At 41.9% G+C, this 25,889-nt stretch overlaps 1 protein-coding gene across 4 annotated transcripts in view; it reads right to left on the minus strand.

Moving 5' to 3' along the window:
- COL4A5 (collagen type IV alpha 5 chain) overlaps window positions 1–25,889 on the minus strand; it is a 161,224-nt gene that overhangs the window by 68,438 nt on the left and 66,897 nt on the right. For all 4 annotated transcript variants that reach the window (XM_032227460.1, XM_032227458.1, XM_032227459.1 and 1 more), the window contains exons 7-18: window positions 23,253–23,306; window positions 21,494–21,520; window positions 17,277–17,357; window positions 16,213–16,275; window positions 11,574–11,609; window positions 10,964–11,005; window positions 10,757–10,849; window positions 8,460–8,513; window positions 8,304–8,360; window positions 3,140–3,184; window positions 2,997–3,050; window positions 2,081–2,122 (exon numbers count right to left, since the gene is read on the minus strand). In XM_032227460.1, coding sequence (XP_032083351.1) covers window positions 2,081–2,122; window positions 2,997–3,050; window positions 3,140–3,184; window positions 8,304–8,360; window positions 8,460–8,513; window positions 10,757–10,849; window positions 10,964–11,005; window positions 11,574–11,609; window positions 16,213–16,275; window positions 17,277–17,357; window positions 21,494–21,520; window positions 23,253–23,306 — 648 coding nt within the window. The remainder of the gene's footprint in view (window positions 1–2,080; window positions 2,123–2,996; window positions 3,051–3,139; window positions 3,185–8,303; window positions 8,361–8,459; window positions 8,514–10,756; window positions 10,850–10,963; window positions 11,006–11,573; window positions 11,610–16,212; window positions 16,276–17,276; window positions 17,358–21,493; window positions 21,521–23,252; window positions 23,307–25,889) is intronic.

Below are 25,889 nucleotides of genomic sequence, written 5' to 3' on the forward strand. Positions count from 1 at the left end.
TGAAACCAAGATGGTTTATCCCCAGCATTTCAGCCAGCTGTTGTGGCCCACAAGCAGCCAGCATAGCTGGCAGCAGAGTTGGACAGTGAGAAGGTTGGGGAGCAACATGGGCCAGTCCTGGAGTCTGGGGACGACTCGGATGAGGGCTCTGCATCGGAGGCAGAGAGGGAACCAAGGCCATCTGGTAGTTATTTGCTGCCCCTGGAGCCTGATATCAGCGAGGCAGAAGAACAGCGGGAACCTGTTCCCAGTGTGCGCGTGTGCAGAGCTGCCAAGAACAATTAAGAAAACAGGGTCGACTTGGGAATAAGGTTTGGAGATGATTGGCCCCTCCCATAAGACAAAAAAGCGGAGCAAACGGGGCATGAGCTTTTGCAGGAAGCAATTAGTTCATCTGGTCAATTCAAGCTTTGAGAAGTTCTGTTTGACTCTGTGCTAAGTTTGGCCTTGCTCTGCATTTGACAATTAGGTTTCTGGCAGCATTCTGAAGGAGGTAAAGTGGGTGTTTATCAACATTCCCCTGAAAGACTGTGGCAACTCGAGCAGACATCTGTCGGAACCTTCACAGACTTTTTGTGAATCCTTGTGGACTGTGAACGACCATAATTTATAGCCGTATAACTAAAAGAGGGTTTTTGGGACTAAGATTGTGATGTATGCTTTCTCAGGAAGCCTAGGTGAGAACACCAGCATATGGGAATCAATACTTGTGGGTATTTTTCTTAATACTTTATCAATGCTAGCATGCAGGGATTTATTGGCCCGTAAGAGAGACTGTGTTTTCATTGCGCTGAACAGAGTGTTCTCCAGTTGGCTAGTCCTCAAAATTTAAAAACAAATTTAAAAACATTAAAAGCAGAAGTCTGAAAAGGTTTTTCAAAGCACAAATAAAAGCAGGACATTTGTCTCCCTGTTATTAGGTTTTGCTCAGCCGACTTCTGAAATCAAAATTATTTCAGAATTTTCTTTAACAAGATTTATTAAAAGCAAAAGAAATAAATTGCAAGGATCGTAACAACTAGTTTGCTTTCTCATCAAAACCTGTTTGATCTCTCTGCCTGTTAAGGTGGAGACTTAAGTGAAGCAAATAAATATAACAATATACTAACAACTAGCAGAATAAATCACAGGATGTAATGTTTGTTTTTCTATTACTTTTTAACACAATTGTTCCCCAGGTGATAAATCTAAACGAGTGGGGTCCTTCTTTAAAACCACTGGTGCTCTCTAGCTTGGTGGCTTTCTTGCAGACGTTTCACTACCAAACAAGATAATGTCATCAGTGCTAGAAGGGTTTGCTCTCTATTTATATTCTCAATGGCTTGCCCTGACAAATCTAAACATTAATGGGTATAAATAAAGAATAAAACTGTATATCCCCTAGAAATTACAGTTTCTAAACATGGGGAAAAAGAACCAGTGAAACTCTTTTGTTGACTTTTTTTGTCTGAAAATCTACATTCTCTTTAATGTTTTACAGGCAGTTCTCAACTTACGACCACAATTGACCCAAATTTTTTGTTGTTAAGCGAGACGTTTGCCAAGTGAGGTGTTTTTTTTTACAAATTTACAACCTTTTTTTTTTTTTGCCACGGTTGTTAAGTGACCTGGCTTTCCCATTGACTTTGCTTGTCAAAAGATGATCATCTCGGGACACTGCAACAGTGACAAGTACATGCCAGTTGCCAAGAGTCCGAATTCTGATCATGTGACCCTGGGAATGCTGCTTTTTTTCAGTGCTGTTATAACTTCAAAAGGTCACTAAATGAATGGCTGTAAGTCAAGGGCTACCTGTAAAAGAAACATTTTAAGCTGGTCATTCTTCTGAATATTGCAATAGCTTTAATGTACGAGGACGCAAGCAGATACAATACCCCTCTCAATTAGGACTAAGGCAAGAACAAACATATTGCATTGCCATTTTTTTAAAAAAAAATGTTTTTATACCACAGGATTTAATAATGGCAAAAGAAAAAGTTCTAAAAGACGCTCAATGAAGAAATACCTTTGAAATAGGAAGAAGAATCTGCCTGAAATGCAATTTAAAGGAGGAAGCAGAAGAGATAGGATTAAGACTTACCAATCCAGGTGGGCCAGGAAAACCAGCTTCTCCTTTTTGACCCTGCCAACAACATAAACATTGCAACATCTGTATTCCCGAAAAAACCAAGCCCAGCACAACTCCACCTATTCTTAAGGTAAAGGTAAAGGTTCCCTATGCACATACTGTATATGCTTGTCGTTCCCGACTCAAGTGGGCAGTGCTCATCTCCGTTTCAAAGCCAAAGAGCCAGCGCTGTCCGAAGATGTCTCTGTGGTCATGTGGCCGGCATGACTCAATGCCTAAGGCGCACGCAGCGCTGTTACCTTCCCATCAAAGGTAGTCCCTATTTTTCTACTGGCATTTTTACGTGCTTTCGAACTGCTAGGTTGGCAAAAGCTGGGACAAGTAACGGGAGCTCACTCCGTTACGCGATGCTGGGGATTTGAACTGCCGAAATGCCGACCTTTCTGATCAAGAAGCTCAGCGTCTTAGCCATTGAGAAAATTAAAATATAAATGGCAAGAGAAAAATGGAAATTTTACAAGAACAAAACTAAACTAAATAAAGAGATTAAAAATGTGGATATAAAACACGCACACAAAACCCCAGAAAGAGATATTACCCAACCATTTGAGCACTGACAAATATATTGCTACAACAAAAGCCTTTTCCCTTTGCAAGGCAACTCTCAGATTTATAAACCTCTCCATCTATTTGCAACCAATTTGACCTATTTTACACAGAACCAAATGCTTCTATTAAGAAGCAAAATCTTACAGAAGAATTGATCATGTCCATTTAGATTACAAGGATACACTCCATTATGCATGTATATGTAGGGATTCGAACCACCAAGCTGCCAGCCTTTCTGATCGACAAGCTCAGCATCTTAGCGCCTGAGCCACCGCCTCCCTCACCTAGTCTTAGGAAGATTCTAAACTATATTACTTACTTTGTCTCCATCTCTTCCCGGGATGCCAGATGTGCCAGGATCACCGGGAAAACCCTGGGCATGAGGAAAAGAAAAACTCTCAATCCTACAAACATTTCACAGCGGTTTTATCTGGACATGAAGGAAAGATAGAAAAGACTTACAGACAAACCTGGCAATCCAGGTTCTCCATCTTTTCCTGGCTTCCCCTTTGAAAGAAAAAAACACAGAGAAAAGCATTAAATAACAATGAAGCTGGTAGATGCGCCTGGCATTATTGCTGGCAGTCAAAGGCTGAAAATGGGAGGTTTAGGTAAATACCACAAGGCAGTGGGGGGGGGGGGGTTCACATTAGTTAGCAGGAACTATTAAAGCAAATTTCAAGGCTGAAAACAAGATGGGAAGTGCTAGCCTAAAGCTATTCTCTCCCATGGTATGCAATAAAATGGATTTCATTTCTCCAGAAAAGACATTGGTTTTCCCCTCTAATTTCTACTCTAACACTGAATAGCAAATCAGAGCCTTCCAATGTCAGAGCATTCCAGCCCCTTCATTTTATTCCCCAGTTTTTTTTTCATTTTACAATTTTATAATCCCTTTTATTTGTGGTAGAGTTAAGGTGACTGAATGGAGCTGAGCTTTTACTGGCCGGATCCCCTTCCTGACACCTGTGCAGAGTTCACAGCAGATATTTTCTTTATGAGCCCTGATAAAGAAACACCTGCTGCTGCCTAGAATTGAACTCTCAATTTTCCGAGTGGGAGGAAAGGGTCTTCTCCACTAGGCCACCACTTCACTCATGTCTTATTCCCAGACAGTTCTGTTAAATTTAAAGATCATTTTGAAATGGTGACAAAATCCACCAGCAATGGATTTTTCTTCTTCTTCTTTTCTTCCTTCTTGATAGGAAAATGGAGGTTCACTGGGATCACAGCCACCACAATTCCAATAAAATGGAGAGAGAAATTCAGTGAATAAAACCAGGATGGCTGGTTGTAAATGGATGGGTTTTTCATTTCAGGGGGGGGGGGGAACCACCCATTGATATCCATTTATAAGATTAAGGAATGACCTGGTCAGCTTTCACTTACTAGATTCTATTCTGGTAATCTGTCTACTAGAAAAGAAAGTAGACTCTAGAAGTACGCAGATCAACTTGAAATGTTCCTGTATTTAAGACTGTGGCGGCTCCGGCCCTTTGGAACAAACTCCCCGCAGAGATTCGGACCCTCACCTCTCTCCAGGCCTTCCGAAAAGCCGTTAAAACCTGGCTGTGTCGGCAGGCCTGGGGTCGATGAGTTCCCTTCCCCTCTCGAATCGTGTGGCTGTTGGTTGTTTTTAAATGCCCTGTACTTTTGTAGTTTTTGTGTTTTTCCCTTCCCCTCCTTGGGTTTGTGCGCCGCCCTGAGTCCTGCCAGGAATAGGGCGGCATATAAATAAAATGAAACTCGAAACTCGAACTATGCCAGAAAATCCAGAACAAATGAGCCATCTGAAGTGTAGAACATAAAGAAAGGTGGAGATATGCAGCCGTGGTGGTGCAGCGGTTAGAGTGCAGTATTGCAGGCTACTTCTACTGATCACCGGCTGTGAGCAGTTTGGCAGATTGAATCTCAACAGGCTCAGGGTTGACTCAGCCTTCCATCCTTCCGAGGTGGGTAAAATGAGGACCCAGATTGTTGCGGGCAAGAGGCTGACTCTGTAAACTACTTAGAGAGGGCTGTAAAAGCACTGTGAAGCTATATATAAGCTAAGTGCTATTGCGATCTTCCTTCCTTCCTGTTAGAATGCAGTATTGCTGGCTAACTCTGCCCACTGCTAGTAGTTTGATTCTCACCAGGCTCAAGGTTGACTCAGCCTTCCATCCTTCCGAGGTGGGTAAAATGAGGACCCAGATTGTTGGGAGAAATATGCTGACTCTATAAACCTCTTAGAGAGGGCTGCAAAGCACTGTGAAGCGGTAAGTGCTATTGCTATTGCTATCTGTTCCTAGGGAGATGGGATGAATATATTTATTCTACAGCAAATAGATAATGTTAATAAAGAATCACTTCTCTAATTTATTAAAGGAGGAGGAAGATGGGATGATGATGAAGGAAGAGAATGTGAAGGAGGAGGTGAAGGAGGAGGAGACTTGCAAGATTCTGTTATTATAGGACTGGGGAGTTGATTTCTTGGTCTGGTCTAACTAGTGGCAGTGACATCAGTCTTGCATGTTTGATTGCATTAACAGAGTTGGAAGGGACCTTTCAGGTCATCTAGTCCAACCCCTTGGGCTGTTCTTCTCTAGGCCTCCTTCTAAGCCACTCGACTACCTGTTTGTTGTGGACTTCAATTACAATTTTGCATATCTCTACCAAGGTCATCTTCCTTACTCGCTACATAAAAGCTTATGAACATGTAACTTGGAGCAGCCTTTTGTCAATCTTACAATCAGACCAGGACCACCTGAGGTTGCAAGACCTAAATACCTAGAGAGCACCAGGCTTCTAGAGGCCAATTTAAGCATGAACAAGGACACAGCATAAGTACAGTTATTGTATCCTAAAAAACAAAAGCCATACAAGTGCTAAGATATGAGAAAACTGGTGTGAAGCCATGGCACAAGGCTGGTGTGAAGCCATGGCACATATTCCCTATGTCAATTCCTTGCCCCAAATATTGGTGGGTATCTTCTCCATAAATGTTTGCCACGGAGACCCTGTTTCCATCCTAGTTTAGAGCTCCTGCTTTTCAATAAATGGTTAAGGAGATCTGATTGTAGCTAACCTGACTCTCAGAGTTACTGTAGCCTCAAAAGAAAGCTAGGAGGTTGTGTGTTCCTCTTTCTTTTTAATACATGCCTCTTCAAATGATCGTTTCAGATTTCAAAGTCATGTATAAGGATCAAGTGAAAAGCGGGAATGAACTCCAAGCTTAAAGTTGTTGATCACTCAAGAAACTCCACACAATATCTCAAAGAAATCTGCATCAGTTGCAATGGCTCACGAAAAAAATGTCTCTTCCTTTCATAATATGATGATGACCTAAATCCAGATTGGAACTTTTTCTTTAGCTCTTTGCTCAATATTTTTGCTTTTCCATTAGATACAGGGTAGCAAGCGTTTCAGGCACTCAAGTGGATGAAATCTAAAAAATATGGAAATCTCATCTTTACATAGCACTTAGCAACAGCACTGAGACTTATATACAATTTCACAGAGCATTTTATAGTCTTCTCAAAGCAGTTTACAGAGTCAGCATCCTGCCTCCAACAATCTGGGTCCTCATTTTACTGACCTTGGAAGGATGGAAGGCTGAGTCAACCTTGAGCCGGTTACGACTGAACTCGTGGCAATGAGCAGAGTTAACCTGTAATACTGCATTCTAACCACTGCGCTGCCATGGCTCCTTACGACTTATGATCACAATAGGGATCAAAATTTCATTGCTAAGCAAGGTAGTTGTTAAATGAGTTGCACCTGATGTTATGACCTTTTTGTTTTTTTTGCTATAGTTGGTTAATAAATCACTGAAGTTTTTAAATGAATCACAGAGTCATTAACCAAATCTGGCTTCCCATCTTGCTTGTCAGAAGCCAGCTGGGAAGGTTGCAAATAGCACTAGCAATAGCACTTAGACTTATATACCACTTCAAAGTGCTTCATAGCTCTCTCTACATGGTTTACAGAGTCAGCATATTGCCATCAACAATCTGGGTCCTCATTTTACTGACCTCGGAAGGATGGAAGGCTGAGTCAACCTTGAGCCTGGTGAGATTCGAACTGCCAAATTTCAGGAAGCCGGCAGTCAGCAGAAGTGGCCTGCAGTACTGCACTCTAACCACTGCCACTGCACCACTGCAACAGTCACATGACCCTGGGATGCTGCAACCATCATAAATACATGCTGATTGCTAAGGCCTCAAATTTTGGTCACGTGACGGAGGGGATGCTGTGATAGTCATAAGTGTGAGAACCAGATATAAGTCACTTTTTTCAGTGCTGTTGTGACTTCAAATGGTTGAAAGTTGAGGACTACCTGTACATTTGCTATTTCTTGAGTGTGATGGTATTACTGGTTGATGTGTTCCCCTAACCTCTATAGTCACTGAGAAACCAATGGTATTTATATATTTAGGACTTCCTGCCCTTTCACTAAAAATTTTAGTGAAAATTTTTTTCACTAAAAAAGTTCCCCTCGCACATGAGTGCTAGTCATTCCTGATTCTAGGGGGCGTGCTCATCTCTGTTTCAAAGCCGAAGAGTCAGCGCTGTCCGAAGACATCTCTGTGGTCATGTGGCCGGCATGACTAAATACCAAAGGCACACGAAACGCTGTTATCCTCCCACCAAAGGGGGTTCCTATTTTTCTACTTGCATTTTTGTATGCTTTCGAATTGCTAGGTTGGCAGAAGCTGGGATAAATAACGGGAGCTCACTCCATTATGCGGTGCTAGGGATTCGAACCACCGAACTGCCAACCTTTCTGATCGACAAGCTCAGCGTTTTAACCACTGAGCCACCGTGTCCCACAACCTATATAGCGAAGGGGAAAAGGGCCATATATACCCTTTTGCATAGGTTAGTATGTCTTTGACTTCATCATTCTGAGAAACAAAACACAACAGCCCTTGTTGAAATGGGCTTCACAAAGTCAAAATAAAAAGTCGACTTATTCCTGTAAAGTCTGGAGGGGAATATTATTCATTCATTCTGGATTCTTATGCCATCTATTATAGCCCTGGCCTCTCCCATAAATGCTAAATGGAACTCCCAGAAATCAGAACATGGGTTACTCTGATTCATCCTTTCTATGCTTCTAGAATCCTAGGGTTAGAAGGGACCTTGAAAGTCTTCTAGTTCAATCCACTGCCCAAGACAGGATATATTATACCATCCTGGACAAGCTGAATGTCCATTCTTTCCTTTTCTGCTTATATAACTACCAGTTGTGGATTTCGGGGCCAAGGCCCAGTATTTACCCATTTGTCCAAATTTCTGAGCAACCAGAGGTTGGAAAGCAAAAATGTCATCTTCATTTTTATATATATGTCCCTTCCAATTTGTGTTCCAAAGATGAAATCCAGGAAGAAGAAATTATCTGAATTCCTTAATCCAGATTAAAAGTTAAATGTTGGTGTCTATTGGTTAAACTGCATTGATAGTGGTTGTGTTCATGCATTTTTCAATGGCCTCTTTCTCATTCAGGAGGGCTTCATCCACACCAACTCTAGCAGATCATATGAGAAAGGAAAAAGTCTTACCCAATATTTGGTGGCCCAACCTGAACTCCCAAAGCTATACATGGTTTGGAAAGGTAAATATTGGGTTCCAAGAAGTTACTTACTCTTTTGCCTGGTTCTCCTTGCTCACCTTTTTCACCTTTTCCACCGCCAGGAGGGCCCTGGAAATCAGAAAAAGCACCCCATTATCAATGAATAGGAACCCAACCTTTGGACAATCCTGATGCCCCTCCACAAATGAAGCAAAGGAAAATACTCACAGGAGGCCCGGGAGACCCTGGGGATCCTGGGGGGCCCGGGTCACCTGTATCACCCTGTCAAGAGCAAAGGGAAATAGTTATAAATCCATACTATCAAGACTGATTTGCACTTTCACTTTGCTTCGCTCACAGTTTGACTGTAACAGGGGTTGGGGGTGGAATGCAAGGGTGGAGGAATGGTATCCAAGCAACTGTCACTTTCCGTGAGACCCAAGGACACACCAAGCAGATGTCCCAGGGTGGCTGGCTGTTTCCCATAACAAAATGAACAGTGATGGGTGAATGTACTAGACTGTGAGTGGCCTATAGGGAAAGGGGGGAAATGAACTATGCTTCATTTTGTGTGGGAAACCCAGAGCTGGTTTTGCTTCTTCTGTGCCAATGTGGTTTTTTCCAGTAAAGTTTTATACACTTCATAAAATAATGTCCCAGGAGTTTCTTTTTTTTTTTGGATTCGCCAATTGGACAGTTGACTGTGAGGTTCTGATCAAGTTTTACCTTCAGATTTTGTGGACAAATACAGTATGTGCTCAAATTCCATGGAAAGTATTGTCAATTATTGGAGAGGATACATTTATTTTATTTGTTTGTATCCTGCCTTTATTATTGTTACAAATAACTCAAGTCAGCAAACATATCCAACACATCTTCCTTTTTGTATTTTCCCCATAACAACAACTCTGTGAGGTGAATTGGTCTGAGAGACAGTGATTGGCCCAAGGTCACCCAGCTAGGTTTCATGCCTAAAGCAGGACTAGAACTCAGTGGACCGGGTTTTTAACCTAGTGCCTTAATACTAGACCAATTTATCTTTATCAGTCCAATTTAATTCCAATTGTCACTCAAATAACTGCTTTGAGTGACTAATCAAATTGATGTAATTCAAAAGGCTGTATGCATGTATGTGTATCAATGGAGGGCTGCAGGTGGTATGCCCTGGTACGGGTGTACCGGAGCCTGCCCAGAGCACCGGGTACCATTCTGGTACAGTGTTCCAGGGGGCCCATCTACCCGCCCGAGCTTCTTACCATGTTTTAAAGCTTTTGGCGCTTCCACGCACACGCATGGCACGTACAGCCCCTGTGTGACGCTCCACCGAACAGCTGGAGCGTCACAGAGGTTTGAGGAAGCGTCATTTGCAACTACAATGCATGCACGCGCCCTAAGCGCCCATGTGGGTGAGGCCGGGGCCGTTCCAATCGTACCAGTGGGAACGGAATCTGGAATCCACCACTGATGTGTATGCACAAAAGTCTGTCAAACTACTAGATCAATTTAAAATCACCCAGATGCACTTGGTCCATTGAATCAGTCAGACAAATCACTGAACCATGATGTCATCACATTGTGTTCTTTGATGTTGAAAATGTTTGGCACTGTCTCTGCAGATGTGGCTCCTTGGGACCCACATTCAATTAAAATAAGTACATACATCTGCCTGAAATACAAGGTGATGGGCAATCTGCCAGAGATTTGAAGTCTTCAGTACAAATCTTGTGAGATGTGGCAAATATCAAGATTTTAACTATATGTTAAACATTTTTTTTCACAAGCCCCTCACTCATGGTACTTCCATTAAGATGATACTGTATATGTCCAAGAGGAGAAAGGTAAGGATGTTTTTGGAGGACTTTCGAGAACTTTTTGAGAAGATCTTATGATAGTGACACCAGGTCTATATGGTTGTATGTATTGGGTGTTTGTAAATCTGAAGGCACACCGTGCTAACTATTGTAAAGATTAAGCTATTGGGTTCTAGGCTCTTTTCTGTGGAAACACAATGCGGAAGAGCATGTTGGAAAGGGCAACTTTAAAATTGAAATGAGGACAAATGAAGAACACTAAAAATCTGGTTCTTGTTCCACACTTTTCACCTTTTCTTTGATGTATAGCAAAATTTATAGATCTGTCTGTAAAGACAAAGAGATTGTAGGGTAGGATCAGGCTTAGTAATGGATGCTACTGTGAACATGCTGGTAAATGCTAGAGGATGGTCCAGTGTAACCCATCAGTGCAACTGGATAATTGAGTGAGAATGGTGGGAGAAGAGCTGGTAGAGTTGGGGGCAGTGAAGTTAAACAAGTCATCAGTCTAGAGTCATTATTTTGCCACAAACAGTCCAAGTCCAACCCCTCCTGAATTCCATTGACCCATATGTGGTTCCAATTTAGTGTTGAACTTTAGTTGAGGTTCTCGTGTATAGGTTTGAGCAATAAATCTTCTGAATTGCAATTTAGCATATGGTCTTGAGCCATTGTGGCTGAAAGGTACCACCAAGACCATCTCCTCTCACTCACCTGATCTCCTTTTTGAAATTCTACATCATTGATTCTCTTCTGTTCGCCAATCTGTCCTGGTGGCCCTGGGGGTCCTTGAAGTCCCTGTTCACCCTAACCGCCCCCAAAAAGACAGCGAGAAGGATTAGTTGTATTTGTCACTCCCCCAGAAAGAGTCAGCAATCCTGGGAACCAGTTCAAAGGGTCGGCTCAATATTTCACACTCACCTTTTCTCCTTTGGGTCCTTGGAAATTCAAGCCCATATTGCCCTGAAAAAGAATGGAAAACAATGACTACCATGAAGATGAAATGAAATAATAATGGGAATGATGAACCTTGGCTAGAATGCGCCTTATAGAACTATATTGATTTCTTTTACATTTGCAGTGATTTCAATAGTGATTAGACAACCTACAATAGGTGGAGTCATCCTTTGACAATATTTACCCACCTAAAGAGATAAACAGAATGACCACAGGTGGGAAAAAAAAGTAGCAGGGCTGGGATGACTTCTGACTTCCTGCTGGCTTCCCCATTGACTTTGCTTGTGGGAAGCTGGCGGGGAGCATTGGAAAGCATGTTCACAGGACTGTCGCTGACCACAGTGGTGCTGCAGTAGCCACAAGTTAGCAAAGATAACTGGTGTGGATACCCTTGAAATTTCAGTTACACAGGAGTAATGGATATCTATGCATTTTTAACTTAGCAGATCTGAGGTATCTTGATGCAAAAATTGTTGCCCTATGAAGCATCATTTCAGTTAATTGAAAGTTTCAGACAGACAGTTGAAAAAGCAACAACAACTAATCAGATACAAAAGGTTATCATATGCCATACCTTAGGACCCGGCAATCCAGGGGGACCAGGAGGACCCTATTAATGTAAAGAAACTCATTAATTTCCAGAACTATTTCCGTACACAGGATAAATCAATCTGCGGTTGATAGGCTCGCACAGTAAAATTACTGCTGAGGCATACCCGTCTTTCCCTGTGACCATCCTATTTCATGCCTGGTTTTCTCAGAAATTCAATCCTAGCTAGTCATCATTTTACTAATAGCCTGAAGAAGAGGATTGACACTTAGGATAGACAAGGAGAGGATCAGAGAAAATTTAGCTAATTTAAACAAACCTAAATCTCTAATTTAAACAAACCCAAATCTCCAAGATCAGGTGGATTACCTCCAGTGGTGGGTTTCAAAATTTTTTAGAACCTCTTCTGCTTTGTGGGAGTGGCTTGCTGGCCATGTGACTGGGTGGGAGTGGCTTGCTGGCCATGTGACCGGGTGGGAATGGCTTGCCAGCCATGTGATTGGATGGGCGTGGCCAACTTGTAAAATGTGGTGAAACTCACTTAGCAACACTCTTGCTTAGCAACCAAAATGTTGGCTCAGAAACTCTGGCATTGAAGTGTGCAAGTCTTAAAGCTGTCAAGTTACAAGACCCTTACACCCCTAGCCCTTTAGAAAAAAAAAAACCCAGGGGTGTTCAAACCTGACAGCTTTAAGACTTGTGGGCTTCAACTCCTAGAATTCCTCCTCCAGTCATGTTGGCTCAGGAACTCTGGCATTTGAAGCACCCAAGTCTTAAAGCTGTCAAGTTACAAGACCCTTGGACCCCTAACCCTAACCCTTTAGAAAAAAAACCCCAGGGGTGTTCAAACTTGACAGCTTTAAGACTTGTGGACTCCCAGAATTCCTCCTCTCGCTCTTCATCTTGATGATACATGGACAGGCAGGGGGAGGGAGCTGGAACCGGTTCTAAACAGCACTGTATATTTATGGAACCTCTTCTATAGAAGAGGTTAGAACTGGCAGGAACCCACCCTTGATTACTTCCCAGGGTACCAAAGGAACAAGTGGAGCTGACTTTGGAACCACTCTGGGCATCTTTGAAAACTCCTGGTGAGCTGGCAATTCCCAGAAGACTACCGTATTTCCCTGAAATAAGTGCTTGGCCTTGACTACCAAAATAAGTGCTTGGCCTTATTTTTTGGGAGGTCTTAATATTTTTGAGGTGCAGGAGGTGGCAAGCGTGGTCACCTCATGGCTGCTGCTGTGTTGCAAGATTTTCGGGGAGGGCTTATTTTAGCAGATGCACTCAAAAGCCCAAATGGGCTTATTATCTGGGGAGATATTATTTTCAGTAAGTAAAAATTGGCCCTGATCCAATCATTCAGTCAGTTTGGGACTCTGGGCCAGTTTAATTAGGAAAATTAAGTCAACCTGATTCGCTAAACTGAACCAAATTGATTTGATCAGGTTGAACTGATTATTTTTCAAACAAGGTTTTAACGCATGCCCCCAAAGTCCGAAATCATTAGATCAATTTGGAAGAATTGATAAGCAGCATTTCAACGTTTCACCGAAAAAGAAAATCCAGTTGCCACAACTTAACTTTCAAACAACACTTTCTGGATGATTGAGAGCCTTTCATCAACATCAATCCAGAAGCTTCCGATTTAATCTGAACTGTTAATTCAAATCAGAAAGCCAACTTGATTTGGAGATATAATTGAATCATTTTCAAAAGGAATCTCTCAAAATAAACTTTGCACAATCCAAAGGAGGATACTTGTGAAAACATAAGAAATAGTCAGTGACGTGCGGTGAAGATGAGGAGGAGTGAGGCAGCAGTGGTGGCTCCTCAGGGACGGTGACAGAAGGGGCTCCGGACGCCTGCGCCATCTCCCGCCCATCTTCCGGGACTCGTCCAGCCCGGCGTGCAGCACTTTAAAGTGCACGCCGCCACCCCGGCCATACAGCAGGACCTGCTTTATGGCTGGAAGGCATGCCAGCACTTTAAAGTGCATGCCGCCTCGCCCCGCCATAGAGCGAAACATGTCCTACTTTATGGCCGGGAGGCGTGCTGGCACTTTAAAGTGCATGCCGCCGCCCCAGGCCTGGCAATACAGCCCACCGGCACTTTAAAGTGCATGCTGCCTCACCCCGCCATAGAGCGAAACATGTCCTGCTTTATGGCGGGAGGCATGCTGGCACTTTAAAGTGCATTCCGCCGCCCCAGGCCTGGCCATACAGCCCACCGGCACTTTAAAGTGCATGTCGCCTCACCCCACCATAGAGTGAAACATGTCCTGCTTTATGGCCAGGAGGCATGCTGGCACTTTAAAGTGCATGCTGCCGCCCCGGGCTTGGCCATACAGCCCACCGGCATTTTAAAGTGCATGCCGGCACATGGCTTTAAAAAATAAAAAAAAAAAAAGTGCCAGCCCGCCCTCCAGCAGAGCCGGGTAACACACACACACATACACACACACACACACACTACTTATAATAAAACAGAATGCGGCCGCGCGAGTGATCGTGGGCGCACCACGGTTCGCCCACATAACACCGATCGTCCGTGAGCTGCGCTGGCTACCTGTTGATCTTCGGGTGCGCTTCAAGGTGCTACTTACCATTCATAAAGCCCTCCATGGTAGTGGATCTGACTATTTGAGAGACCGCCTTCTGCCAATTACCTCCCTGCGTCCCATCAGATCGCATAGAGTAGGCCTCCTCCGAATTCCATCCGCCAGTCAGTGCCGACTGGCGACTATGCGGAGGAGAGCCTTCTCAGTTGCAGCTCCGACGCTTTGGAACGATCTCCCCGTGGAGATTCGCACCCTCACCACCGTCCAGACCTTCCGCACAGCCCTCAAGATCTGGCTATCCCGTCAGGCCTGGGGATAAGACCTTAACTTCGCCCCACCCGAATGCTGAATGAATGTTGTGTTTTACTGGTTTATTTTTTTTATTCACATTTTTCTTTTTTTTCTTGTGTTCTGTCTTGCACTCCCTCCCTATTAATTGTAAGCCGCTCTGAGTCCCCTCAGGGAAAAGGGCGGCCTATAAATGTCAATAAACAAACAAACAAACAAGTTACAATTACTTACAAATAATTTTGAATTCCTCCTCCCTGCCCACTCCCTCGGACCCACAAACCTTTTCCAGCTGTGTCAGAGGATTTCAATTCTCCTCTTGTCCGCCATGATGAAAATGTAAAAAGAAAAAGGCAACTTAGGGAAGATTTGCTGCTGCCAGAGCAGGAGACAGAGAACCACGTGCCTCCTTTGCATAAGAAATTTTTTGCCTTTTAACCCTTGCTTAACTCTGAACAAGGGTTAAAAGGCAAAAAATTCCTTATGCAAAGGAGGCACGTAGTTCTCTCGCCTACCTCTGCAGTTAGCATTAAGCAGAGTCATCCACTGTGACTCTGGCAGCAACTACCTTAGCCTTTTTCCTTTTAATTTTTCTTTTCTTTTCATCATGACACTGGTGAGGCCCAGCCTCCCCTGCCTCCCCTGACTGCACGTCCCTGAGCAGAGTCATCCACAGTGACTCTGGCAACAACTAGCTCAGCCTGACCTCAGCTCTTGCCTTTTTCCTTTTACATTTTTTTTCTTTTCATGATGACAGGCAAGAGCAGAGTTGAAATCCTCTCTGAAACAGCTGGAAAAGGTATGTGTGGGTCGGAGGGAGGGGAAGGAATTCAAACATCCTCCTGATGCATCTTTGTGTATGTGTGTCTGTGTGTGTGTGTGTTTGTGTGTGTTTGAGAGAGGGGAGAGGGAGGAAGAAAGGGAGGAAGGAGTGGAAGGGAGAAGAAAAAGAAAGAAGGAAACTTATTTAGCAAAGGAGAAAAACAAATGCTGTTGCTTTAAATCAGAACTGAGCATGCCTGGCTGTGGAATTCTGGGAGTTGAAGTCCACAAGTCTAAAAAAATTGCTGCTTAACCAGCCATAAACTTCACCGCACGTCACTGGAAATAGTGATGCTTTCCTGAGGGCCTCCAGATGTTATTGGCGCTCCAAATATTAGGCCCTTTCATTAGGTCCTCTTCAAAGAGGTAGTCTGACTGCCAAGCATCCAAAATGCCATTATATGACCAAAGGCAAGGGGGCATTTGTTGGATAGCCATTTGTTTGAAGTGGTGTAGGGATTCCTGCTTAAGCAGGGGGTTGGACTAGAAGTCCTCCAAGGTCCCTTCCAACTCTGTTCTTCTATTCTAAATACTTCAAATCAGGGTCATAAGTACCCCCACTGGTAAGTACGTCAGAACTTTTAATGGTCACTAAGTGACCAGTCATAAATTGAGAACTCCCTCTATAACTAAGCTCCTCTGGGGATGGGCATAGACCAGTGATGGTGAACTTTTCGGTACCGAGTGACCAAACTGGAAAGCATAGGCACATGCACACACCGGAGCGCCAGAAATGGGAAGGCTGGTGGCCGGTGCGCATACGTGTGCTGGAAACCAGAAGAGCAGTTGGTGATGGTGCGGGTGCCCACAGAGAGGGCTCTGTCTGTCAGGTCTGGCACGTGTGCCATAGGTTCGCCATCATGGGCTTTTTACCCCAATCTTCAGAAAACTCCTTTCTCCCCAACCCCCCCCCCCCAATTCATCCATTCACAGTCTCATCTGGTGCCAATTATTCCTCCCCCTAATTAAACAGAGATAATCAGAAAACTGTACCGTCAAACCTGGGGGTCCGGGAGGACCAACTGGACCATCTACACCAGAGGGACCTGCAGAACCCTAGAAGAATAGGAGAAATTATTGGATGAGTCTGGCCTTTAGAATGCACATCCATCTATCCATCCATCCATCCATCCACCCACCCACCCATCCATCCATCCATCCATCCATTCATCTATTGATCATTCTATTTATCTATCAATCGATCTATTGATCTATCCATTGATCTATCTTTTTATCTATGTATTATCTATCTATCTATCTATCTATCTATCTATCTATCTATCTATCTATCTATCATCTATCTACCTACCTACCTACCTACCTACCTACCTACTGAGTTATCCATATCTACCTATTGAGTTATCCATTGATCTATCTTTTTATCTATCTATCTATCTATCTATCTATCTATCTATCTATCTATCTATCTATCTATCTATCTATCTATCTATCTATCTATCTATTGATCTATCCATTGTTCTGTCTGTCTGTCTGTCTATCTGTCTGTGTTCCAGCATAACTCTGGAATGCCTTGAGCAATTTCAACCAAACTTGGTACACATATGACTTACTCTCTGGAAACAAATAGTGTGGGGGTAAGAGGTTTGCCTCAATCTTTCCCAGCTTTAGGCTCTTCTCCACTGAGTCCTTCCTTCTCATTAGGTGGCCAAAGTATTTGAGTTTCATCTTCAAATCTGACAAAACGTAATCCACCAGAGAAGGAAATGCCAACCCACCACTCCAGTATCTTTGCCATGGAAACCCCATGGAGAGTACCAAAACTAAGCTAGCACTGGTAGATTTCTTCTTGAAAACTTTTTCAAGTTTTTCTTCAGCCCACAGCAGGAGCCTCCTCGTAGCTCCTTCAAACTATTTTATATCAGCAGCCATGACTGCATCAAAAAACCTTTGATCTGAGAATTTTTCTGAGTTTTGACTTCCTAATCAAGCAGCACCACCTGTTAATATTTCACTATCATTAAAATATTCTGCATACCGCCGAGATTCCTTAAAAGAAAAATTCCACTGAAGCACATCAGATGTTTTAGCCAACTTACTGGAATTCCGGGTGGACCTGGAAATCCCGGATCACCTTTCTGTCCGGGGAGGGGAGAGGTAATAATATCTCCTTTTTCACCCTAAAATATAAAGATGGGATATGGATTAAGATAGTGATACTCATGATGAGCTTCAACAAGAAGATACATCAAAGTGCCCACTGAACCGTTCAAAATAAATCCTCCAATAACTTCTTCATTCAATCATTTCCTTGCAGTAATACATTCATAATATTCAGTGTTCCAATATTTGAGGGGATGCCACATAGAAGAAGGGGTCAACCTATTTTCCAAAGCACCAGAAGGCGAGAGAAGAAACAATGCATGGAAACTGAACAGAAAGAGAAGCAACCTAGAACTAAGGAGAAATTTCCTGACAATAAGACCAATCAACCAATGGAAGAACTTGCCTGGGTTCTCTAAATCAGGAGTCACCAACCTTGGCAACTTTAAGACTTCTGGACTTCAACTCCCAGAATTCCTTAACAATTCTGGCTGAGGAACACTGGGAGTTGAAGTCCACAAGCCTTAAAGTTGCCAACGTTGGAGACCACTGCTCTAAATTATTTTAGCAGTGTGATAGATATCAGGATAATATCTTAATATAAATAGATATGAAGAATTGGAAAATTAGATTTTGAATGACTTTACTACTAAATATGTATAAAAATATGAATAGCAGTGAAATGTTAGAATTAAACAGTGGGTGATTAGGTAAATATATTTATATATGTTAATCTAAACATGTATATTAATAGTAGAATTATATGGATTGAAGAACTGGAAAGAACATTAATAGAAGTACTTTAAATGTATAAATGATTGTAATTGGTACTAAAACTGAATATAGAGATATTGAATAATGGAAGAATGAAGGATGAAATTTTGATTTAATTAGGGAAACATGAATAACAAAATAGGTAAAAAAACATGTCTTAGAATATTATAGCAATAGGAAGGGGAAAAAAGAGTTAAAATAGGGATAGAAAATAGAGGGGAATAATAGTAATTATATATTAATATGTTAAGATATACAAAAGGACAGAAAGGTTTAGAAATTAAGGGTGATAGTAAAAGGCATGTATAAATAATATGAAATAATGGAAATGAAATGTAATATTTAGAAGTAATAAGATTATGTTTATGGGTATACTGAAATGCATGATACCCAGATACCACATCATTCATGCATTGATATGTAAAAAGAATATAAAAAATAGAAATTTGATTGAGAAAAAAATAATTTCTGGCTTCTCCGACACTGGAGGCTTTTAAGGGACTGGACAACCATTTGTCAAAAATGGTACCGTGTTTCCCCATTTGAGCCCTGAAATAAGCGCTTGGCCTTATTTTTGGGGAGGTCTTCTTATTTTTGGGGAGGTCTCATTATTTTTGAGGTGCAGGAGGTCGAGTGTGGTCATCTCATGGCTGCTGCTGTGTTGCAATATTTTCAGGGAGGGCTTATTTTCAGGGGAGGGCTTGTTTTAGCGCATGTGCTCAAAAGCCCGATTGGGCTTATTATCTGGGGAAGTCTGATTTTCGGGGAAACAGGATATGCCTTCTCCATCTTGAACCAGGTAAGGCTGCCAAGAAAATGAAGCTAAATGTTGAAAAATGACAATCGTCAGTATCTACAAGCAGTCCTTGACTAGAAGACCTCCAAGTCTCCTCCAACTCTATTATTCTGTTATTTATAGTTATTCTTGCAACTAAACATCCCATAGACATTCTTTTGCTGCATAGAGTATCAATTTATGTTCATGTTAAATTTGTGGCATCAAGGAAAGGTAGATAGATTGAGGAGAGAGGAGGAAATGGGGTTCTTGTGCTTTGAACAAAAATGACTTCATTCAGCTTGAAAATATTACCAGAATGCAATTATGTTTAATGAAATATACTTTCAGAAGTAGATAGTTGTTGTTTTTCTTATAAAATAAAATCCAACTAACAGCCATAGAAGCATTTAATTGACTGGGTTGGTCTTTTGTCTCCTGTTCAGGAAACCACTCAGATTCAATGCAGATACCACATCAAAGCCAGATCAGAGATTGGCAGGATGTTTGAGCTAAAGAATGGAGAAGAATAAAAACAACTTAAAGTCGGGGTTACAAACCACCACTTATCTTAGCTAAGGTTCGACGTAATGTCTGAATATGCAAATTAAGGCATTAAACAATAACATAGACTATACTTTTAGACTGGGGCAATAGTAAGGAGTTGGAAACCCAACAAAGGAATAGAAAATGCATGAATATACATGTTCAGAAAATTAATGAGGGTACTGCAAGATGCAAACTTGTTACCCTGTTTCCTCAAAAATAAGACATCATCTTATTTTCTTTTGACCTGCAAAAGAAGTGCTTGGCCTTATTTTTGGAGAGGTCTTATTACTTTTGAGGTGCAGGAGGCAGCGAGTGTGGTCACCTCATGGCTGTTGCTGTGTTGCAATATTTTCAGGGAGGGTTTATTTTTGGAGAGGGCCTATTTTAGCACATGCACTCAAAGCCTGATTAGGGGAAACATTGACTATTTGGGGGAAACAGGGTAACTACACACTACTTGTTAATGATGGAGCATTATCATTCCACTTGGACTTGGAGACCTGGACTTGGTGTCCAATGGGATGTTTGGCGAAAACTTTGTTAAGTGGGATGTCAGTTTTCTTAGTCACAGGAGGGCCAAAGAACATGTGTGAGTGTCATTGAGCAAGTTGTAGCTTCTCTGGCTTCTCACATTTTGGTGAAATCCCAGGAAGATTTTGGTTTTATTTTATTTAGAATATGAGCCCCAAGAGCCAAGGTGGCGCAGTGGTTAAATGCAGCAGTGCAGGCTACTTCAGCTGACTGCAGTTCTGCACTTCGGCTGTTCAAATCTCACCAGCTCAGGGTTGACTCAGCCTTCCATCCTTCCGAGGTGGGTAAAATGAGGACCCGGATTGTTGTTGGGGGCAATATGCTGACTCTGTAAACCGCTTAGAGAGGGCTGAAAGACCTATGAAGTGGTATATAAGTCTAATATATGTATGTATGTATGTATGTATGTATGTATGTATGTATGTATGTGTGTGTGTGTGTGTGTGTATATATATATATATATATATATATATATATATATATATATATATATATATATATATATATATATATATATATATATATATATATACACACACACACACACACACACACACACACAAAATCCTGCAAGGAAAAATGTGCCGAAGATGGAACTTTTTAGAAAATAGAACGGAACGGAACGAAATAGAATAGAATAGAGTAGAGTAGAGTAGAGTAGAGTAGAGTAGAGTAGAGTAGAGTAGAGTAGAGTAGAATAGAATAGAATAGAATAGAATAGAATAGAATTCTTTATTGGCCAAGTGGGGTTGGACACACAAGGAATTTGTCTTTGGTGCAGATGCTCTCAGTGTACATAAAAAGATAAGATACATTCATCAAGAATCCTAAGACACAACACTTAATGATAGTCATAGGATACAAATAAGCAATCAGGAAACAATCAATATCACTATAAATTGTAAGGATACAAGCAACAAAGTTACAGTCCTGAAGTCATAAATGGGAGGAGATGGGTGATTGGAATGATGAGAAGACTAATAGTTATAGTAATGCAGCCTTAGTGAATAGTTTGACAGTGGTGAGGGAATTATATGTTTAGCAGAGTGATGGCTTTTGGGAGAAAACTGTCCTTGTGTCTAGTTGTTCTGGTGTGCAGTGCTCTATAGTGTCATTTTGAGGGTAGGAGTTGAAACAATTTATTTACAGGATGTGACAGCTCTGTAGATATTTTCACAGCCCTCTTTTTTGACTCAGGCAGTGTACAGGTCCTCAATGGAAGGCAGGTTGGCAGTAATTGTTTTCTCTGCAGTTTTTAGTTTCTATTTCAGCACAATATTGGGAAAATCTGAGAAGCCCATATGCATCCCTTCTAGAGTGTTTAGAGTGTTTAGAGTGTTTATTATAATTTATAGGCCGCCCTTTTCCCTGAGGGGACTCAGGGCGACTTACAAAACACGGGGAGGGGGCATCCGTGCCAAAGCTGGCTTGTCAGGTTGTTGTTTTTTTAGAAATTTATTTACATCTGATAGCATCTCTTAGGAAAGAAACCTAGAAAAATCAATGGCAACTACCCAGGTACTAATAATTAGAGGAAGCAACATGCTCAAAGGACTGTTTTTACACTGTGGAGATCAAACTTACTTTCATTCCCGGAAAACCAGGTGGGCCCTGTAGAAAAAGGAGAGATAAAGAATTAAAAATAGGCTTTGGATTCTGTAGACTACATTCTGGTCTGGACTGAGAGATCTGGCCCTCGGTCTCCCTCGGCTTCCGTGTTTGATTAAAAGAAAGGATAGAAAATTATATTGGCTCAGACTATCTTTTCTAAATTCAGTGAAAATAGTGAAATGACTAAGGAATGGAGCAATATATAGGCAATTAAAGCTCAAATCAGTGTTTCTCAACTTCAGCAAATTTAAGATGTGTTGCCCCAAGGATGGTTTTATTTTAAAGGCAACTTGTCAAGAGTTTGTTGCATAAATTCAAATCCATAAGCACACACAGATAACTGATGCAGCAGGATTCATTAACTTTTTTATGTACATAGGAATAGATGAATAAATGTACAATACCAATAGGAGGTTCTTCCAAGTAAACACAAGGTAGGAGAGTTACAAGCCAACGCAAGCAGTTAGTTTCATTTCAGCAGACAAGCCCAGACAAATGGCTAGTTTACTTCTCACAACAGCAGACTGCTTAAGTTTCTGTTTCAATTCTCTGCACAGACTCAGATCTGTTTAAGCTCCCATTGGCTGATCTTGTTGCTATGCCTATTCATTGGCTGACCTTGTTCCCATGTCCCCATTTAGTCCCCATTGGTTGAAATCTTCCAGTCCATGAATATTCAAACTCTGACACAACTGGAATTTCTGATTTTTCTTTAAGATGTTTCACTTCTCATCCAAGACGCTTCTTCATTTCTAACTAACTTAGTACTGAAGAAGCTTCTTGGATGAGAAGCGAAAAGTCTTAAAAGAAATCAGAAAATCCAGTTGCCTTTAAAATAAAAAGCACCTTTGGGACAACCATGACCTGGATGGATGAGAATGTCCACAGACACTTTAAACTTTAACTCCCAAAATTCCCCAATCAGCATTTGGGAGCTGAAGTCCACTCATCCTGAAGTAGTTGAAATTGAGAAACACTGATTTAGATGAACATTGAGGAATATGCTATTTTAAATATATATTTAGAGCTTAAAATTTGGGATCTTACACTTCAGCCCTACCAAATTTCTTGTATCTTTGAAACATCTGCAGAGACACCAATAATTAATAGAAAACTTTCCCCAAAGACACCACTCTAGCATCTCCTCGGTTGACCCATGCCCTCAAGTAAATATTTCGTCTTCTTTTTTAGTTTGAACCAGTTGATTAGGTTTTTTTAAAAAAAATCTGGCTCTTTAATCATTTCTGCTGCCTTTTTAATGTTTGGGTTAATGTATTCTAAATCTTGGAACAGTTAACTTAGAAAGAAGTCTTATCATTTTTAAGAGGGATTCTTCCTAGCTGAAGGTGGAAATGGCATTCAGATTAATTTTTTTTAAATATCCTCAATCTCAGGGCCAGAAAACCTGTGACTCATTAGATGTTGCTGAATTACAATTTCCAGTATTCTTAGGTATGGCTTATAGCCCAGACATCTGTGATTAGCAGCATTTATAGCAGTGTGTCTGCCTTAGCACCTTCAAGAGCTGTGGACTTCAGCTCCCAGAATTCTCCAACCTATGCATGTGTAACCAGAATTAATATTCTACCATTCTCCATTTGGCCCCTAAGCAGTTTCACAAGATTGAACTTGAAGAACATAGCATAAAATACAATAAACAGGTTAGGGCTTCAAAAACTATTCAGAACCAAGTATACAGTAAGAGTGACAAGAAGATATTTCTTTTACTTACGGGAGGTCCAGCCAAACCTGGGAAACCTGTACTGCCTGGAAAACCACGTTCTCCCTAGAAAAGACAGAAGGAAAATTTTCATTGAAGGCCTTCAATGGCCCAGTTTGAACGTTTGCAAAATAGTGAATGAATGTCACAATTTAATAGCAAAATGGTTCCCTACATATGGATGGATGGAAGACTATGCTCTATATTTATTACTAGTTGATAACTAGGCATTGCCTTTGTATTTATTTATAGGGGGGAAATGTCCAGACCAAATGTAATCTCTAATGTTGGATTTTCCCCCTTACCAGAGGGAGCTCCTTGTGGAGTACTGTGAAGCCATTACCATGGCAACTCCATTGCGCTGTACAGTAGAAGCCATTTTACGGCAGTACAGTAGATTTTACTGTACATTTTAAAACACAACAGACTGTATCTTAACAAAACACACACACTAAGAGGTATTAGGGGTGTCTTATCCCACAATATTTTTCTCCAGTGAGTACATAATCTGTGTACCAAGTTTGGATGACATTGCTTGATGTGTTCCAAAGTTATGCTGGAACATACACACCAGGGATGGGTTCCTGTACCAGTTGGTACCAGTTTGCTGCATGCACACTTTGTGCAGTTGCACACTAAAAATTGTTCTGCACATGCGCAGAAACATGCCAGCAACAGCAGAAGAGACCGGGGAACTGGTTTGGGGGCATTGCCAGCCTGGGTTGATGAAAAGGTAGAGTTGACAGCTTTGCTTACAAAATGCATCTCATGAACATGCCAAGAGATCTCTACTGGCATTAGCATTGGAACAGAGAGAGATAGGTTTTTTTTGCTCAATACTGAATTCTGGGAGTTGGCAACCTGTAATCATTTGAGACTTTCCCCAATTTTATCTTCCCTTTCCCTTTTCCCATTTCTCGCTCCCCCACTCACTTTTTTTCTTGTAGCTCCTGCTGTTCCTAAAACCACTTGAGGAAGAAACTGGGTTGGTTTGCTCAGAAATGGGATACCATATTTTTTGGAGTATAAAACGCACCTTTCCCCACCCCTAAAAGTGGGTGAAAATTTAGGTACGACTTATAGACCAAATATGGGCATTTTTGGCTTCCCAAAACCTCCGCACATCACGTTTTTGTCCTCCTAGGCCCCCAGAAGCACTCTGCAGTGGTCTGCACAGCCCATTTTTGGGCTCCCAAGCTCTCTGCGCATCACATGTTCACTCTGCCCCCAGAAGCACTCTGCAGGCCAAAAACGGGCTTTTCTTTTGGCAAAAATGGGTTGTGTAGAATGCTTCTGGGGGCCTGGGAGGAGAAAAATATGATATGTGGAGGGCCTGGGAATGCAAAAATGAACCCATTTTCGGTTAAAATGGGCCATGCAGATAAACGGCAGCCCTCTGCTGTGGCGCACATGCACACACTGGCCAGTTGATTTTCGGCCTTCTGGAAGGCTAGGGAGGCTGTTTTCACCCTCCCCAGTCTTTAGGAAAACCTCTGGAGCCTGGGGAGAGCAGAAAATGGCCCAACAGCCCAACCAAAAGTTTGGGAACAAATTTCATTCACGTGCCAGAGTGGAGGGCTGCTGTGGCAGCAAGTATGGCTCCATGTGCCACCTGTGGCACGTGTGCCATAGTTTTGCCATCATGGGGGTATAATTATGTCCTGCATTCTGGAGCACTTTTTTTTAAAGTAACTGAATCTAAAGCATTGGCTATCCTTACCATACCTCAAAGCACTTGAGATAAATGACAAATTTTGCAGTTCAGTGTTCAACTTTCTCATGTACCCATGGATTATTTTCACTTTCCAGCTGTATTTGGACAGCAAAATCAAGGATGGAGAACATTCCTTCAGTCGCTGCTCCTATGATTAGCCTCATCAGAAGATTTGAGCTAAAATGTCAAGCTGACATCTACTCCCCTTATTTATTCAATGCTGTTAGATCATCTCGGCAATTGCTAATTGAAAAGAAGAGTCGAGGTATAACCTTCGAATTTAACTCCAAGGAAACATAGACAGAATTGTCGGTTCACCCCACTTTTCCCAGTTTTTTTTTCCCAGAAGAGAGTTGAAAACCAAAATAGCCATCATTGCAGACCAATCTCTTCATCTATACATTTATTCCATTGTTAGCTTGGAAATTATTACAATTCTCAGGTACTTAACCACTGAATTTCAGCAGTGCATTTTTGGCGATTGAAAGACCCTAAAAAGAGAGGTTGATTGACCACATTTGACCTGCTGACTGCAAGTTGCCAATCACTCCATTAAGTGCCTGTTCTAGGCAGAATTTCTTGTCTCCTCTAAAGCCTTCGCTTTGCAAACAAAAAGAGTTTAGAGTTGGATCCATTGCAGTAGTGCAATCTCTGTCATTGTTGTTTTTAGATGCAAAGTCGTGTCCAACCCATCGCGATCCCATGGACAACGTTCCTCCAGGCCTTCCTGTCCTCTACCATCCTCTGGAGTCCATTTAAGTGCACACCTACTGCTTCAGTGACTCAATCCAGCCACCTCATTCTCTGTCATCCCCTTCTTCTTTTGCCCTCAATCGTTCCCAGCATTAGGCTCTTCTCCAGGGAGTCTTCCCTTCTCATCAAGTGGCCAAAGTATTTGAATTTCCTCTTCAGGATCTGGCCTTCTAAAGAGCAGT

The sequence above is a fragment of the Thamnophis elegans genome, chromosome 12 (assembly GCF_009769535.1).
Source record: "Thamnophis elegans isolate rThaEle1 chromosome 12, rThaEle1.pri, whole genome shotgun sequence".
Lineage (NCBI taxonomy): Eukaryota > Metazoa > Chordata > Lepidosauria > Squamata > Colubridae > Thamnophis > Thamnophis elegans.